The 18,595-nt window shown below is 41.7% G+C and overlaps 1 protein-coding gene across 1 annotated transcript; it reads left to right on the top strand.

The window, feature by feature from the left end:
• The first annotated feature begins 758 nt into the window (after positions 1–758).
• Positions 759–18,479, top strand: LOC134790640 (thioester-containing protein 1 allele R1-like). The gene is made up of 26 exons (XM_063761499.1): positions 759–914; positions 4,100–4,165; positions 4,710–4,893; positions 5,154–5,332; positions 5,946–6,102; positions 8,047–8,183; positions 9,110–9,437; positions 9,611–9,787; positions 9,869–10,075; positions 10,450–10,611; positions 10,864–11,028; positions 11,406–11,522; positions 11,610–11,664; positions 11,748–11,901; positions 12,032–12,336; positions 12,549–12,709; positions 13,845–14,087; positions 14,518–14,657; positions 14,808–15,018; positions 15,135–15,312; positions 15,641–15,831; positions 15,983–16,120; positions 16,389–16,561; positions 16,896–16,998; positions 17,645–17,813; positions 18,233–18,479. The coding sequence occupies exons 1-26, from the start codon at positions 895–897 to the stop codon at positions 18,448–18,450; spliced, it is 4,338 nt and encodes a 1,445-aa protein (XP_063617569.1). The 5' UTR covers positions 759–894; the 3' UTR covers positions 18,451–18,479.
• Positions 18,480–18,595: the final 116 nt, after the last annotated feature.

The raw sequence follows: 18,595 nt of genomic DNA, 5'->3' as shown, positions 1-18,595 counted from the left end.
GACTAATTAATAAGGAATCCCCTATTATCCCATCTAAGGAAACTTGTCTGAATGCTACAAGCTACAAGGTTTTCAATGTGACAAATATTTGCATATGTATGTAGGTAACCATTATCTTCTATTTCTAGGTCAAACTCTATCAGTTTAGTTTAGCAAGGAACGATGGATTGTGCAAGTTTATTATCTTTTGCATAGCTATTAGTGTTAATAGTGGAACCGACCATAAAAAAAACTGTTGCATAATGGGACATATTTAGAAGTTACGATCGTCAGTGATCCGGTGTACCTATACGAATTACAGAGTAGCGGCAGTAGCTATTTTATTCACATTATATATATCCAGACTATGAGCCAAATTATACCAGAGACGGGTATAATTTGGCGCAGAGATTTGTCAGAACTACGGCGCGATTCGGGAAATGAATTAGAGATTCACTAGATAAGTATGAAATAGTAAAGATATGTGACGTTCCACGGCAAAAGATACCTTAAGGCGGTTGGCGCTTACGCTATTATTAACGCCGCTCCAATATTATTGCCACCGCCATAAGGTATCTTTTACCGTGGAACGTCACATAACTTTATTATTTCATGTCTAGTGAATCTCTAATTCATTTCCCGAATCGGGCCGCTAGTGCGTGATTGTAGGTCTGCCTTATGCTAGTCCTGTAGCAGTGAGCTGGACACGGTCCGCGATCCGGCGGATTTTCGCAAGGCTTCGCGGCGCCCCTCCGCTGCGTGGGCGCCGCCGCGCCGCGCAACCTGCCGTCAGTTGCACCGCATCTCGCGCAGGCCTCGCGTCGTTGCGCGCCGTCACGCTACCACAAATAATATGTGCACCAGACAGAAACGATCTATCAAATAGTGTTAAGTTACTGTTATTAAGTTGAACTAATGACTCGAGTGTTACGCAGGTGAGATTTTCCGCTCTAAATACAAGAATTATGTGAACAGTGATGTGCATGCGCAATCTTTATTTTTATATGGAGCTGGAAACCAGAAATTAATGAAAAAGTCCTTTTTAAATGTCAAATATTACGTGAATGTCACAGAGGGAAGGTTAGGCACTAATTGTTCCAAGACTTGTGAGATTAAGATTCGTAAGTAAGAAACGAGTCCGTTAATAGCTCCCGACGCTGCAGTGATTGTTTGGTTGTTAGAGGTAATGTGTTCCGCAGAGAAAGTTCCTTACTATTCTGTACTTAAACACTTTTGTTACCATTTATCTTCTTTATTGTTTAAACTCTTTTAAACGTTGATTTCTTTTTAAACTAGATTCATGGTTAATTCAAACACGAAATATTTGATAACTTTCAAAATTATTCAAAGAATCTTCAAAACCACATTTTACCAATTTTGGTAGAGGGTCCGCCAACGCCTGTGTTGATACAACCTGTGAGTCAGACAGGCAGGGACACAAGGACGGTGAGCTCAATACGTAAACATGAATTTTATACATAATAGCACGCCCACTACACCTTCCGTACCATGTGAAGTTAGGTATTGTGACACACACACTAACACTTGCCTCGGGCATCAATACAAAATATAAATAACACTGATGACAAACATGAATCACTAATTACATAAAGATTATGACTCACATAAGAATAGTTATTTTCACCACACCAGCTCGGAAAGGCTTACTTTGCACTTCCAAAACTGATAGCAAAGTTGCATTTTATTCACATGTGAGGCAAAGTAATCAAATGCAAATTTTGAGTTGTTTTCTTATGTTTGTTGGTAGAATTTGACTTTTAAATGATGATTTTGGATGACAAATATTTAATAACATTAATTTGGATTTGATTTTGTTTGATATTTTACATTTAATATTTGCTTCGGGTTGGTGTGGTGAAAAAATTTGTGTTTCACTCGGGGGCAAAGTTCTTGTTTAACCCTCGTGCTTTGAAACCCTCGCAACGCTCAAGATTCCATTTTTCGAACCACTAGCTACGCTCGTGGTTCAATTTTGGAATCTTTCGCTTGCTCGAGTATCAATATTAGCACAAGCGGTTAAAGAAGAACTTTGCCCCCTTGTAAAACAAAATATGTTTTACCCCATAAGGCATTGGTAGAGCAAAGGTAAAAGAGAGTAAAAACATCGTTACGTATATTTTTCACCACACCAGCTGGTAAAGGCTCTCTTGATACTTCAAACACTGATGAGAAAGTGGCATTTTATCGTCGAGAGATGCAAAGAAGAAGTGAGATGCAAATTTTAAGTTGTTCCCTCTATTTGGCTGGTGGAATTGACTTTTAAGTGATGATTTTGAATGATAAATATTTAATAGTTCATTTGGATTTGATTTGTAATGTTTTACAGTTAGGTTTTTCCTCGCGTTGGTGTGGTGAAAAATTTAGCGTAGGTATCACTCGGTGGCAAAGTTTATTTAACCCTCGTGCCTTGAAACTAGAGATGCACCGGATATCCGGTTACTATCCGGTATCCGGCCTATCCGGCCGTTATTTTAGTATCCGGCCGGATACCGGATAGTGACCTACTATCCGGCCGGATACCGGATAGTAAAATTAACACATTTTGGGGTAAAAAATGGAATCTAAAAAACAGTCAGTCATAATGCTAACGACACAGTAGATAGAAATGAATACGTAACCAATGTCACACAATACACTTATTTGTTTACACAAAAATACGCGAGCGCACTTGTAACTATAAACGAACTTACTACGTAATGACATGATAAAACTCGTTACGATCCTAGAAATGTGTCCGCGCAAACGTTCACTACGAAACTACGGTTACCTTCTATGTATTCTTAATTTACTTTCTATACATCTCGCTCGCACTCGCATATTAGTGCAAACGGGATGTATAGAAAGTAAATTACGTTCTCGACGGCGTTTATGTCAGTGACAAACTGATGGTAACCGTAGTCGAAACCTGCACGACGCGCACCTGCAAAACTCAAAATATAGGTATAGTTCCGCCGGCCGAATATCCGGCGGCCGGATACCGGATATTCGGCCAGTGCCCAGGCCTGATATCCGGTATCCGGTATCCGTTGCATCTCTACTTGAAACCCTCGCAACACTCAAGATTCCATTTTCAAACCTCTCGCTACGTGGTTCAATTATGGAATCTTTCGCTTGCTCCGATATCATTATTAGCACGAGGGCTTAAACATCAACTTTGCTCTCCTGTAAAACAAATAAATAACTATTATATACTTAGCTTGTTTTATGGAGTTCATCCCGTGACCATTGACCACTCCTTGGTGCTAAAAAGCCTCTACCTACAAAAGTAAACATTAGGCATAGGTACTATTACCTACGCCGCAACACCAATAATTTTATAGTTTGTCTTTTAATGGACATCTTCTAATCGTGGACACGAAAGGAAATAGCGTGATTTGAAACCGTAACAAAGTGAAAAGTAAAATCCAAACATTTAATTTGACCGGTATATTTTATTTAGGTAGGTACTTTCCCATGAAATTTATTAGCAACTTTGATTAGTAAAAGAATATCGGCATGTCGGTTCGATAAATTAAAGTTAAGAGGTACGCTTTACTCGTCTGATAAATACAAGATAATTTCACGGATGAACACATAAATAATAAGGTATTAAAATTATCTTATGTTCAACCGAATTTATTTTAAATGTGCAAATGAATATCAATCACGCCATTATGCGTGTTCATTCTGGGCACGCATGGTCGTTCAGAAGGCTGTTCAAGTTTCCTTGTAGGGACAACAGTAACAGCTGTTATAATAATAATAACTCTTGCAAATCTCTAATTAATTCTTTAATTGGATTGCATGGTTCATTTACATGGAACGGCACCTTTTCTATTTTAAATTTAGATTATATCTGAGCTAATCGAATATGTATCCGAAGTACCAAAACTAGGCTGCGCTACTATAGGGCTGATTTTGATTAGTTGCATTCGCTTTGAGCCCATCAACGTGCACACTAGCGCTGACTAGCGCCACTGCTAAATAATCATGATTATTTAAATTTACCGACAGGTATTTAAAAAAGGGGGCCGCTACGTTCTGTATTTGTACTCTTGGGCTGGGATGGGCTCTTAAATTCCACACTATAACTTTCAAATGTAACAAATTTTTGTTTCAGAATGATGAACTCTCTTGCGTTTCACATATTTCTTATAAGTCTGGTCGCTCCAGCTGTTATTCAATGGTAAGTTTATGTTATGCTATACAATTATCATTTATCACTTACAAATTGCATGCATGTAGTTTTTATGGCTTCGAGTTGTTACTGAAAAACCTTTGCTAAATACAATGCTACAAATTTATGAGCGTTGTGTTATATGTTACATTGTCAGGAATACTTAGTTACATAAAAATACCTACATTACTTATTCATTAATGCATGTTACCTACCTGCTTGTACAGATGACAATCTATAGAATAAATAGATCTACACACGTTTGTATAATATGTAGGTACTAGATACTAGATGTACATAGTTGTGTAATTATGTGTTTATCGTGAAGGTATGTAACGAACCAGCCATAACACTAGTTCTTTTGTGTGGTAAAATAACCGTTATGTAAACCTACACACTGTATGTAGTACCTACTGTAAGAAGCTAGTTCCCTTCCTATTAGATTTATTATATATGATCAATCGTTACACCATGCCGTGTTTGTACTAAGTCCTGCTGCATTATCTAACGGGCTCCATGTTGTCAAGTATTAATGTTGTGTTATTCCCTGCAGCATATCAGTGATAGGACCACGAGTGATCCGGCCGTACAGCGCGTATCGCGTAGCGGTCGCAGGCGGACCGCGGGCACAGAGCGTCTATGTGGCCGTGGAGGGCAGGAAGGCCAATGGAGAGCCCTATTCACAAGGACGAGAGGTGCAGGTCCAAGCGGGGTCTTCCAGGATCGTTGATCTTGAGGTAAGTACCTAACATTTGTTACAGATGCTATCTAAACGTTTTTGCCACGTGCGATCTGACCGTAGCCTGTTTCGCTTCGCGATCTCAGGCGGGTAATTTTTAATCCTCTTTCTTAACGTGACGAAATATATCTTCATCAGTTATATAGTCCCTCAAACGATATCTATTGATAAAATAGTCTAAGAACTTAATTTAATTTGTATCCTAGACAAAAATAATGATAAATATAGTCTAAGAACTTAATTTAATTTGTATCCTAGATAGACGACCCGGGACCCGGTAACTACGACCTGATCGCGCAGTCGAGGTCTGGCGCACAGTTCTCATCGTCAGCGCGGCTGGTGTACCAACCGAGGAGCTTCTGCGTATTCGTGCAGACCGACAAACGGGTCTACCAGCCCGGCGACACCATCAAGTTCAGAGTCGTCGCTCTAGATAAGTAAGTTAAACCTTTTTACGGTAATTAGGTACTTGAATTTTGTCAGTTTTTAAGCTTTAAGTGAGCTCCGACTAATCCTACATAAAATAGATTCTGCTTGATAAAAGAGATTCTGGAGGATTTGCAGGCTTTGAGTTGCCTTGTCGTTTCAGTTTAAATTATTTAAATATAATCGTTTGTTTTTATCGTTTTTGAATAATTTTTCAAAAACGTAGGAATAAATTACCTGTCTGTGTCTACCCGTTTTATTCAAGAATGTTTGGCTTCCGAACTTTTAAACAAACAATAGTAGGTACTTAGCGTTAGCCAATCGTATCTAATGAACAATGTTTCTTCGTATAAATTTCATCAGCACCGTAACACAACACAAGACACTTTCGCTTTCGATACCCTCGGCGAAGAGAAGCCAGCAGGTGTTATTCCGATCGCAGGCATGTTAAAAACCACAGGTCAACCAGTATATATGCGCTCGGGCTTACACATAGCTTTCTCGGATCTCGAGGTCACAGGTATCTGAGCGTTCGACTCGCCTGCACTTCATAAGCAATTAGAACGCACGGATAGAACGCGTAAGATTACGTGTGATTACCACGGTTATTGACCTCACCCGCAGGTACCTGCTGCCTTTGTCTGTCCCGATAGACGTGAGCGTGATGGACGCGGGAGGCTCTCCTGTAAGACAATGGGGCGCTGTCTCCCTGGACCGAGGGATTCTCTCCGACGAGTTGGTACTGGCTGATGAGCCAGCACTTGGGGAATGGACGATACAAGTAAGGAAGTACAGCGGAAACATACTACATGCATAGATAGCTATCGTGACTTTGAATTTAACACCCACTCTGTGATGACCTTAGATTTTGTATATTGAATCGCATTTACATTTGCACGTTTTGAAGTACTTGTACTAATGCATTGCTTATTCACTATTAGTCTTAGGTACATAACAAATATAGGGCAAACAAATTCCAGTAATTACATCAGAAACAATTTTCGGGACTTTGGTAGCAACCATAATTGATAACTAAATCCATGCGTTTGAAAAAAGTACGTACCTACCTACCTATTGATCCTTGTCTTTTTGACAGTCTGTTGGACATGTTAATATACACTCAAGAGCAACAAAACGTCCACGGACAGTGTTAATAACCTTTTTTCTTTGTTCTTGTCTTTTGGGCATTAATATTACTAGTAACTTAATTATACGAGCTAAATATATTCTGATTTCAAAAAAGCCATAGGTAGGTACTTATATTAAAACGGCTACAAATATAATGACCACCAAAAAATACTTTGGTACCCTAAATAAAAAAATCATGCTTACCAAAAAAAATTACTGAACACCAAAAAAATAAGGCCTAAAAATACAAAAGTACCACCACTTTAATTACGACTGCACTTCAAATTGTATTCAAATACCAAATATATTGAATGATCACCAAAAATCATTAATGATCACCAAATCTTGAAGACCAAATTAATGCGATATTTTCACCTAAATAAACCACTATGATTACCAAAAAATTATACATATTACCAAATAAAGTAAACTGATGCCAAAATTACTAGCCCCTCCCGCTCAACCCCCCGTAGCCCGCACCGCATACCTACCTAACCTAATCTACTTTTCTAGTAGCATTTCGTTATGCTACTAGAAAAGTAAGTTAAACTGCTATCAGTTAAGTGGGTTAGGTTAGGTTAGCACTGCGACCCTTACAGAAACGAAATGGTACTAGAAAAGTAGGTTAGGTTAAGTTTCAACTGCTACCCATACAGATACGAAACGCTACTAGAAAAGTGGGTTAGGTTAGGTTTGAACTGCGACCCTTACAGAAAAGAAATGCTACTAGAAAAGTGGGTTAGGTTAGGTTTGAACTGCGACCCATACAGAAACGAAATGCTACTAGAAAAGTGGGTTAGGTTAGGTTTGAACGGCGACCCTTGCAGAAAAGAAATGCTACTAGAAAAGTGGGTTAGGTTAGGTTTGAACTGCGACCCTTACAGAAACAAAATGCTACTAGAAAAGTGGGTTAGGTTAGGTTAGAACTGCGACTGTTACAGAAATAAAATGCTACTAGAAAAAGGTGACGAAGTGGATTAATTAATTTAATAGGATAACGATATATTAAATGTTTGCACATTTTTAATTAAAATGTGGTTACAATTTTGTGATCATTTACTATTTTTGCGTTTACAATGATTATTTTGGAGCCATTTGCTTTAATAGGATAGCAAGATTTAAAAATTTGGTTATCATTTTACATTAAAATGGAGTTCTAATTTTGGTGGTCATTTACTATTTTTGGGTTTACAATGATTATTTTGGTGTCATTTTCTTTAATAGGATAGCAAGATGTAAAAATTTAGTTATCATTTCACATTAAAATGGGGATTGAAATTTGGTAATCATTGACTATTTTTGGGTTAATAATGATTATTTTGGTGTCATTTCCTTTAAAAGGATAGTAAAATGTAATAAAATTGGTAATCATTTCACATTAAAATGGTGTTATAATTTTGGTGATCATTCATGATTTTAGGGTGGTAAAATAGATTTTTTTGGTATTAAATTTTACTAAATCTGGTGATCAGTTAAATAGCAGCCTATTAAAACTCCAGTTTACCTACGGCAATGTTTGACGTCATGTTGTTTATAAATACATAATGGTTGTATTAAGTATAAAGAAGTAGTAAAACAATGTTTATAATTTCTGTAGGTGGAGGTTCGCAACCAAGTGTATTCGCGCCAGATACTGGTGGCCGACTACGTGATGCCCAAGTTTCAGATGGACATGCAACTGCCTAAAGAAGTATTGTTCAGCGCGGGCCGGTTTACCGTCAACGTCACTGCTAAGTAAGTTCTTAAAACAAGTATTATCTCTGCCTTTATGATTCATTGATACCCGTAATAATACCCGTTCCCTGACATTTTCGCGGCGACTCGACTCCTTAATCAAACAACGATGCCGGTGAGAAGCCTGCATGTACCTATAAGCCCAATGCCGCTATAGGATCTAAGGATACTTAGATCCCTAAGGAAGGAACTTGTAAATAAGAGACTTTGCTAATGTAACTAAGTACTACTAACAGTCTGGTTCTAGTTCAAAGTCGGCATTTTATAGTCAAGGAATTTAGTTTAAGTAGGTATACCTACTTATCGAAATAAATGCAACAAGATTACCTACATATGTGGTCAGGATCGTTATGAATTATCATACACAGACAATAGTTTAAATCCGCTAGAGATCTCGTGTTATCGTCACAGTACCTTCAAATCAATTAGTTTCTAATTTATTCCGGTGTACTTAGAATAAAATAAGCAAGAAAAACATCGTACTTCACTAGGTTAAAGTGAAAACAAACATCAATAATAACTTCCCATTACAAACAAAGGAGTTCTATTTTCTCCGCGAAAGCCGTCAACAATGGTAACAATGATGGAAAACTGATTATTTGTGGAATCAGGTTTTATTTCGATTGAATCCGGGCAACCTTTTGACGCGGTCATTTCGTTTTTTTTACAGCGCTTCTCAGAAACTGTGTAAATATTAGATAGCCTTAATAACTTATGGCTGCGCAAAAAGCTGTTTGAATAAAACTTTTTGCAGTCATTGTAATTATTTACGGATGGCATGCCATCAACTTTGAGGAACAAATTAATTGCACAATTAATTTTTTATATATCTGGGTTTTGCTATTTTCCTGTAAAAGATCAGATATATCGAGCGGCGAAGGTGCTCACAAATATCTCAATCTTATTTGAATTTGTATTAATTCCAGCCACTTCACCGGTTTACCGGTACAAGGAGAACTGACCCTATCCGCGTATGCAGTATTTTTCTCCGACATTCTCCAGCCAGTATTCTCTAATCCCGCCCGGAAGGTTGTCGACTTCAACGGTAACACTGAAGTGACCTACGACCTAAAAACTGACCTAGACCTTGCCGAAGATGCGGCAAGGCCGTTAGTAGTTGAAGCAGTACTGGAGGAAAAAGATACGTTGATAAGGCAAAATGTCTCCTCAAGAATTCTTTTGTTGAGGACTCCTTATAGACTCAAAGTTACTGCTCCTGAGTACTTCAGGCCTATGTTACCTTACACTGTCCAGGTAAGCAAATCATGCCATTTTCTTTAACTCAATTAAATAAAAACCCCTACGGCGGAACGAATTGAATAAAACCACTTCGTTTCTTCCGTTACCACGATAGAAACTATAAATTCAAGGAAAAACTATCCATTTAAGCCTTTTAAATAACTAACATATCCTTTTCACGTTTTCAGATCGAAGTGGTAGATCCGTCAGGTCAAATAATAGAACTGGACGATGACGTCACGGTCGAGCGCTTATGGGACGATGGAGCGCCGGTTAATGTAACGACAGTTCCATTGAAGAAAGGTTTAGCCACCTACACTTTGACGCCTGCTGAATCGTATGCTGCTTTTACCCTCAACTTAGTGGTATGATATAACATAACAATAATAAAATCTAAATTAGATTCTATGATAAGCCTGATCTTATGTAAGTATTAAATCTTTCAGATAAAATACAAGGAGGTCACAGAGCGAGTAATCAATGTGATAAAATCAGCTGGTTCTAAAGGACAATACCTCACGGTGGAACTGCTGACTCGGGGTAACTCCGTAGGAGGCGAGATGCGAGCGCGTATTTCGTCCACTGAACGAATGGATCTTCTGCACTATGCCGTTATAGGGCGAGGAGATATCCTTCTCGCTAAAACTGTTGAAGTAAGTTATACTATGGGATTTAATACATTTTCTATCACTCTGTCTTGAATGTGTTACGAACGTGTCGCGTTTAAGACGCGTTCTTCTCATCTGCAATTCCGATTGCATTCGCATATTAGCTAGGCGCGAACTTCGTTCGGCTAATCCCAGATTTCTCGTAGGTACGCAATATTTTTTTTAAAGTTACTATTATTATAAGTAAGTACATAAACAATAACAGAGTCAACGTCTTTCAAAAGCATGGTTGCATTCAATTAATAACCATTCATAGCTGTCGCTGATTCAGTGACTGGCCTTAGCTATAATTGTCGTTATGTGACAGCCTCAAAACAGAAGTGTTTATTGGTATTGTATTATTTTCGTTTGTGTTACAGTTAAGCCCTGCTCGCAAAAGCGTGGACGTCTCAATACCGGTGCAAGCGCGGATGGCCCCCGGCTGCGTGCTGCTAGCTTGGTATCCGCTGTTGGACTCTACCCAAGATGTCTTACTGGCGTCCGCGATATATGCCCCACAAAAGAATTTGCTACAGCACAAAGTAACTATTCATAAACAAGTTTTGTAACAATGTTAAATTTAATGATTTATGGCAGTGTTACTGTTGTTCTGAACATTTACAAAATTTCATCGTGCCATTTACTTTTTGGTCTTTCTCGGCTGACTAATACATGGAATTCCACTGGTAAATATTTCGTACTAACTCCAAGACATGTTCAGAAGGCTTGTCCCGCGTATAGCTTATTGTGTGATCTCATGATCAGTCATTGAAACATAAATAACATTGCTTCAGGTATATCTATCAGTAGGCGGAGGCTACCGACCAGGTGGCGCGGTAGAAATGAGGGTGGTGGGCGAGCCTGGCGCTCACGCTGCCGTGCTGGCAGAGGACTCGCGGGCTGCCCTAGCCGGACTCTCTGGGGAGGACGGACTCGGCAGCGGGCTTGACATGCACACGGTAAGAAAGACTAAAGACCATGGGTCTTTCTGTCCCATCTTAGCATTTATCCTGATCCTGATCTGCTGTTTCGTAGTGGAGGTGGACATTGGGGCAATGTCCACTATTCGACTATTTTGCAGGACCACGAATACCTATCCTGACCGAATATTTGATATTGAAACAAAATGCGATAGCAACAGATAGTGTTAATGATGTCCGACTATTCATTTCAAACGAATACTTCCTTAATCTTTTCAATGGTTAATAAAGTAGATGAAAGTTTCATGGGTTTCCTTTTCGACATTCTTCTTTCTCGATCTTTTCTAAAAATGTTGATATTTTGTGGAAGATCGATTTGTGCCATTGCAACTAAAATGTATTAATTTTCCGTACAGATCGAACGAGAAGTAGAAAGCTTTAGTGGCTTGAGGCATTCCATATTCAAGAACCATGACCATTTGCCGGGCATGGGAGTTGACCTGGGAGGCAACGCTACATTTGACGTTTTCACGGTTAGTAAATAACCTAGAAGCGCAAACTTAACAATGTTAAAATATATCAATATTATACATGGTATAATTCTGTTATTTTCATTTCAGAATGCAGGAGTAGTCATCTTAACTGATAGTATTGTAATGAGGAGCGATCCAAGAGGTAATGCAATCTAAAAATGTGCCTTTCTTTTTGCTTGTCTTTCTCTAAGATATTGTTTTATTTACGGCAATCTTAACCAACAGGTAAACCGCCGCCCTTAAGCCTCCCGGAGACAGGCACTCGACCTCCGCTGGCGGGACCTTACGCCTTTAGTCGCCTGCCGACGCCGCCAACGCCGAGATATTACCTCAAACTTGCACCTCAGCCTACTTGGACGGTTGCTAACTTCTCAATAGGGTACGAATATCTTGACTCTATTGTCTCTAATTCGTAATTCTATCTATAGTATCATAGAATAATTAATTTTTAAATTAATATCAGCGTTTCTTAAAAATTTAGATTTATCAATATCACCTTTTCCTTTTAGCAATGACGGGAGAGGCTCTGAGAACAGAGTATCTCCAACCACCAGTGGTAACTGGTTGGTGGGAGCGTTCGCGGTACATCCTGAGCTCGGACTAGGCCTCGCTTCACCCCAAAAGTTGACCACCAGCATACCCTTAACCATAACTGCAGAACTGCCAGCCAGCCTACAACGTGGCGAAGCGTTAGCGGCAGTTATCACATTGAAAAGCACGCTGACAGTTGATACAAGCGTTGAAGTTACTTTCCATAATTCCGAGCAGTACTTTGAGTTTGAACCCTTGGAAAATAACATCGATTCGGCTAAAAGTGAGTACATTCCACAAGCTTATCTGGTCTTCTCAGTAAATGCTAAAACCCGTTTAACGCGAATGTTATTAAACCCTCTGAAAACTTTAAAATCAGTATATCTCCCACATGATACTCTTTTCACCTAAACGCGATGAAAATACTCTTCCCTAACTGGCATAGGTACTTCTTAATTTTGAGCGTGAACATCATCACATAATGTGAACTTGCAGAGATCGAGGTGTACCGCCGCCTTAGAGTGTCGGTCACGGCAGGAGGCTCCGCCAGCACAGCGTTCCTAGTGAGCGCCACGCGGCTGGGAGAAGCGCCAATTATCGTTGAGGCCACCGGCGATGGAGTGTCTGCCTCACTCTTCAGGACTATTGACGTTAAGGTAGGGATGATCGAGGTGTAGCGCCGCCTCCAAGTGTCGGTCCCGGCAGGAGACTCCGCCAGCACAGCGTTCCTAGTGGGCACCACGCGGCTGGCAGAAGCGCCAATTATCGTTCAGGCCACCGGCGATGGAGTGTCTGCCTCACTCTTCAGGACTATTGACGTTAAGGTAGGGATGATCGAGGTATAGCGCCGCCTCCAAGTGTCGGTCCCGGCAGGAGACTCCGCCAGCACAGCGTTCCTAGTGAGCACCACGCGGCTGGGAGAAGCGCCAACTATCGTCGAGGCCACCGGCGATGGAGTGTCTGCCTCACTCTTCAGGACTATTGACGTTAAGGTAGGGATGATCGAGGTGTAGCGCCGCCTCCAAGTGTCTGTCCCGGCAGGAGACTCCGCCAGCACAGCGTTCCTAGTGAGCACCACGCGGCTGGGAGAAGCGCCAACTATCGTTGAGGCTACCGGCGATGGTGTCTGCCTCACTCTTCAGGACTATTGACGTTAAGGTAGGGATGATCGAGGTGTAGCGCCGCCTCCAAGTGTCTGTCCCGGCAGGAGACTCCGCCAGCACAACGTTCCTAGTGAGCACCACGCGGCTGGGAGAAGCGCCAATTATCGTTGAGGCCACCGGCGATGGAGTGTCTGCCTCACTCTTCAGGACTATTCACTTTAAGGTAGAGATGACCTTCCAATTACTAAACTGTTAATTTTTTTTATTTTACTGCTATTATGAAATACAGATTTCGTTTTTTTTTAATGTAGGTACCTACACTGTTACGCCAGACAAAGAATGAAGGACTTTGGAGCAGGATATCTGGAACCAAAGGACTTTAAAATGCTACCCATGAGCTCCATCATCCGACACATGGATATGGTGGGAAAAGCTCTTGAGTAGTTGAGGGATCTTCTCTAGGGGGTAATTGCACAAAAGATCCCTATGGGTCGAAGTGTATCCGCAAGGGCCCCCGAAAACAATAAGATAAGATAAGATACACTTTTACGGTATTCAAGTGTTGTCTGAAGCGTCTTTTGATTGTAATCGGACACTTGGTTCCTATTGTTTAGGTAACTATGTAGAAGTAAGTAAGTGATATAGAAGTACTCATAAGTAAATGTTGAGGTATTTATTATTGTTTTAGGATGGTTACGAAGAAGAAATCTCATCCTGGGGCCTGCTAGACGGGCGGCGCGGCGTAGCGCGCGGAAACGTCACGCTGGATCCCCCGCCGGGCACGCGAGCGGGCCCGGTGTCGCTGCTGGCAGCCGGGAACCTGCTGGCTGCGGCGCTGCCCAGAGCGCGCGCGGCTCCCTCCCCTGCTGCCGATCCAGTACATGCCTTGCGCCCGATGGCAGTGGCTTGCGTGTTACTCGACTACTTGCAGGTGATTTAAACGAAGTTTTAAGAGATTTTTTTAATGATATAGGAGGCAAACGAGCAGATGGATCGCCTGATGGTAAGCGATTACGCCGCCCATGGACAACCCCAACACCGGAGGCGTTGTAAGTGCGTTGCTGGCCTCTAAGATGGACGTACGCTCTTTTCTTGAAGGTTTATTCTTTGGGGCCCGCTGGAAGATCGGATGGAATGGAATGATCCTTTAGTGTGATATTATCTACCCAATTACCCATGGCTCTCCTCATAAAACTGATGTTATTTTAGTGTCTGTTCATCAATCTGTTCAAGGAATTTTATTATTTTAATGAGAATTAACAGTGATTTACAGTCAGATTCCAGACACTTTGTTACCAACAGTATTAGTATCATAGGGTAATTAAACGTAAACATGAATGTGATTCATCTTTCTTCTATAGGCGATTGACGAAGAGGACTCAGCAGTGACGAGCGAGGCTCGTGCTCACGCCGCCGCTGGCTACCAGCGGCTCATGGCTTATCGCCGACCGGATGGTTCCTTCGCTCCCGACACAAATGACGAGTCTACAGGAGACGTATGGTTAGTGCCTTCCTTTAGTTCCTTTTGTTGACTGTATCGATTTGATCAGACCAAGATCCAATTAAAATGAGTTTTGGTATTATAGAACGGTTATGCACTGTGCACCCGAAAAGATTTTACTCGCAATTAATGGCTTGTTGTTTATTACAGGATGACAGCAGTGGCAGCGCGTTGGCTGGTCCGTTGCGCGCGCCACGTAGCAGTGGGCCCGGCGGCGGCAACGGCAGCGATTCGCTGGCTAGCCGATGCGCAGCAGGGCCCCGGTGGCAGCTTCCGTGCTCCTGACCAGCGCCTCAACCAACATGCCCAAGACGCCCTGCCAACGGCTGCATATGCGTTGTTGGCGTTCACCCAGGCGCAGGTAAACTACGAATCTATTCCGTGTGCTTTTGATTCATCAACACAATTATTGCATGTTATTTTTCGCGCGGCTGTAGGCAGACAATACAATTAATGTCTAATGTAAACTTATTCCAGGGCAACGACATATTCCTGAGGCGCGCCGTCGAGCAGACCTCTGACTACGTAGCGGGCTCACTGTCTCCCGAACAAGACGCGTATTCGCTGGCAGTTTCGGCCGGGGCTCTTGCCGCCGCTAGGCATCCGCAAGCCGCCACGGCGCTGGAGATGATGGATCGATACGCCAACGCTTCTGGTAATTACAACTGCCTGAGAGGCTAAATGCCGGTGTCCAAAACCCAGTGTCCAAGATTTCTGACCTGGTTTTCAAACAAGATGAAAGTATTCCATGGCATTGTTGAGATGAAGGATCAATTTACAAATATTTCAAACAATACGTTCGAAGATAATGGTATAATTAGTATGGAAACAATAAAGAATAGGCAGCTAGTACTCTTTGTCTTGTCTTGACATGACGTCTTGATGTTATTAAAACACATGAATCTACAAATATACTATAAGATTTATTTCCATCTTTTGTGAATTCAAAAGTGTATACACACAAACACTGTTATATTTTTCAGGTTCAACTAAGTTCTGGTCTCGCAAGATGACCGGTAACGAATGGCGTAACCCCTGGCTGAAGGGTAACACCCTGGAAGCCTCGACGGCAGCCTGGGGACTCCGAGCTATGCTTTCGGAACGACTGGTAGACGAGGCGGTGCCCGTAGCCAGATACCTTATGCAGGCTCAGAGCGACCTGGATCCCGATGTGGTACGTTTTATTGGCAAATATTTTTTCGTAGGTAATTGCAACATTATGAATGGACAGTTTGTGATCCATTTAGAAATACATACATGAATATCAGGTTTTCATATTTGCAATACCTATATACTTTAACTGCCTCATTTATTTTATTTTTCAGTTGGATGCACTTGCAATGTTCGCTAAAGAAATCAGATCTCCAAGTAAACTTCGGTTGTCAGTGAATGTCACAGGATCTGAAGAAGCACGACAGTTCAACATAGACGACGAAAATGCACTTGTCATACAGACACAACTGGTAATTAAATATTTATTGAGTAAGCCATTGGTTGATTGCGTAAACTATATTTTGGTTGTTCACGCAACCGCATTCCATGTACAAATGGAATGGAATGTATTTGTATAATATCATCGCCAATTCCATATCAGCAACAATTAAAGGCACAAAGTACTATACTTTTCTCAATAAATTAATTGTATTTGTAAAGTAAAGAAAACGAGTCACGTATTGGGACAACATGATTCGTGACTAGACTTGAAATGAGTGCCAATGCCTTGGTTCCCAGGTACGTGCAGCGCGTTCCGCTAGTGCAGTTACCGAAGGTCGCGGCATAGCCATCGTGGGGCTCTCAACCAAAGGCAGCACCAACGTCACTGCAGCTTGGCCCCGGTTTAACCTAGACCCCCGGGTGGACCAGGTGTCTACCAAGGACCGCTTGCAGCTATCCATCTGCATAGGGTCAGTATTAACCCTCTATTGCAATTTCTTAGAAATTTCAATACGATTATATTTTTGTCTAAAATGTATGAATGGCCAAGTGAGGAACAATATTTATTTAACACTTAAGTACCTACGTACTTTTGTCTTTTACCTAATTTAACTACCTATTCAGAATAATTTTTACTAGATGTAGTTTCGCGGCTGGCTCCCGGACACCACGTGTTGCGTAACAACATCACAATCATGTTTTTTTTTTTTCGTTTTAGATAATATTTCTTAATAGGTTAAAAAGGTACCTAATTAAGGTATATATTTCCATTTTATCAACCTCATGTTTGCCAACTTGATGCAGGTTTGTCGCTCTGGGCAACGAAACTGAAAGCGGGCTTACTCTGCTGACCGTGCGACTACCCTCCGGATACCTGGCTGACATCCACACACTGACCGAACTAACGGTAAAATTTTGAAAATACTGGTTTGCCAAATTATCTTGGCCATTAAATAATTAGCCCTAACCTAATGTAACTGTAACAATTAATACACAGTCACATGAACCCATGACGCTCAATCTCATATTACGTCTATCATACTAGAATAATTTAACGCAGTCAAATCGTGCCCAGGACAACAAATAACGAAGCGTACACTCGTTTCTTTTTACTTATCGTCACCTCTTCAGTCTTCTCCAATGCTCCTGTTACGCCGACAAATTGGCGCCCAACGTGGGGCTACTTCAGATGTTATTCCTCTGTTAGAAACGTGGTACATTTTCTCATCTCCATTCCTGCTGATACACTACTGCACAATATAGGGTCGCTCCGGGTGTGTCTTTATTCCTAAATTAGATAAAAGGCACATCTCAACACTAATTTTTATGTTCTTATTAATTATTATACTGGCGCCCAACGTGGGGCTACGTAAGTATCCTTCACTCTCAGTTACATAAGGCCTTTTTCTTCATTGATAAGTGTTTAGAGGGATCATGTACATACATTTGGTACTAAACGCAAGTAGCAAATGTATGAACTCGCACTTAACACTAATGAATGTGCAAACAAGTGCTAAGAGACACATTTAAATGTGACGATTATTGTCCCACAGGCAGCGTCGCACGTGACGACAGCGCGACTGTCAGAAGGCGGCGCGGTGGTGCTGGCGTGGTTGCGCGCGGGCCGCGCCGAGCGCTGCGCCACGCTAGCCGCGCCTCGCGCCCTCGCCGTGGCGCGCCAGCGACCCGGAGTAGCCACGCTCAAGGACCTTTACGACTCTAGTCAGTTTTTTGTTACTATCTAGTTCTTCTAGCATAAATCTGCTGGATAAAGGCATCCAACATGATCCGCCAACTGTTATACCGCACCTTGATGACACAAATTACACTGCGCCGATTATAGGTCTAGCTGCCGCGGCATCAATGTCGGTATTGACGATTGCCTGGCAACCTCATACTTTGAATCGGCGACCGCATTCGCTGAACGATTAAGTGTAATAATTGCACCATTCATAATTCCACTCATTTTTATTAGTTTGTTTCTGTATCCTCGTGTTGACTGTTATTATGTAGTCTGACAGTACGAAGCTTTTTTCTTCTTTTTTATTTATTTTCCGAAATACGAGTACGAGTAAGTTGGTCGCAACCCAATTCTTGGAGCAGTCTTATTTCTCCTATATTAAATCTGGACGTGGTTTCAGGTCACCGGGCGCGCGTTTTCTTCCAGCCAATAACGACGCACGCGTGCGACGTGTGCCGCGCGTGGGAGTCGTGTTCCAGCGCGTGCGGCTCTGTGTCGGCGCAGCGCGCGGACAGCGGCGACGTCGCCAAACCGCGCAGTGCTCCTGACGCAGCGGCGACGCACATTCTAGCGCCCGCCATAGTGGTGCTTGCGACGTTATTATTTGCTCTACTATGAGTTTACGAGATAAACACTTTGACTAGCAAGACACACCATAGAATGAAGAAAGTGTCACTTCAGCTTCGCGTCATACTCGAGAGCGTTCTGTAGGTACTGGCGCCCGCTATAGTGGCGCTCGCGGCGCTGTTGTTTACACTTCTAT

This window comes from Cydia splendana, chromosome 5, assembly GCF_910591565.1.
Source record: "Cydia splendana chromosome 5, ilCydSple1.2, whole genome shotgun sequence".
In the NCBI taxonomy this organism is placed as follows: domain Eukaryota; kingdom Metazoa; phylum Arthropoda; class Insecta; order Lepidoptera; family Tortricidae; genus Cydia; species Cydia splendana.
This window is presented reverse-complemented; position numbering and strand designations above follow the sequence as displayed.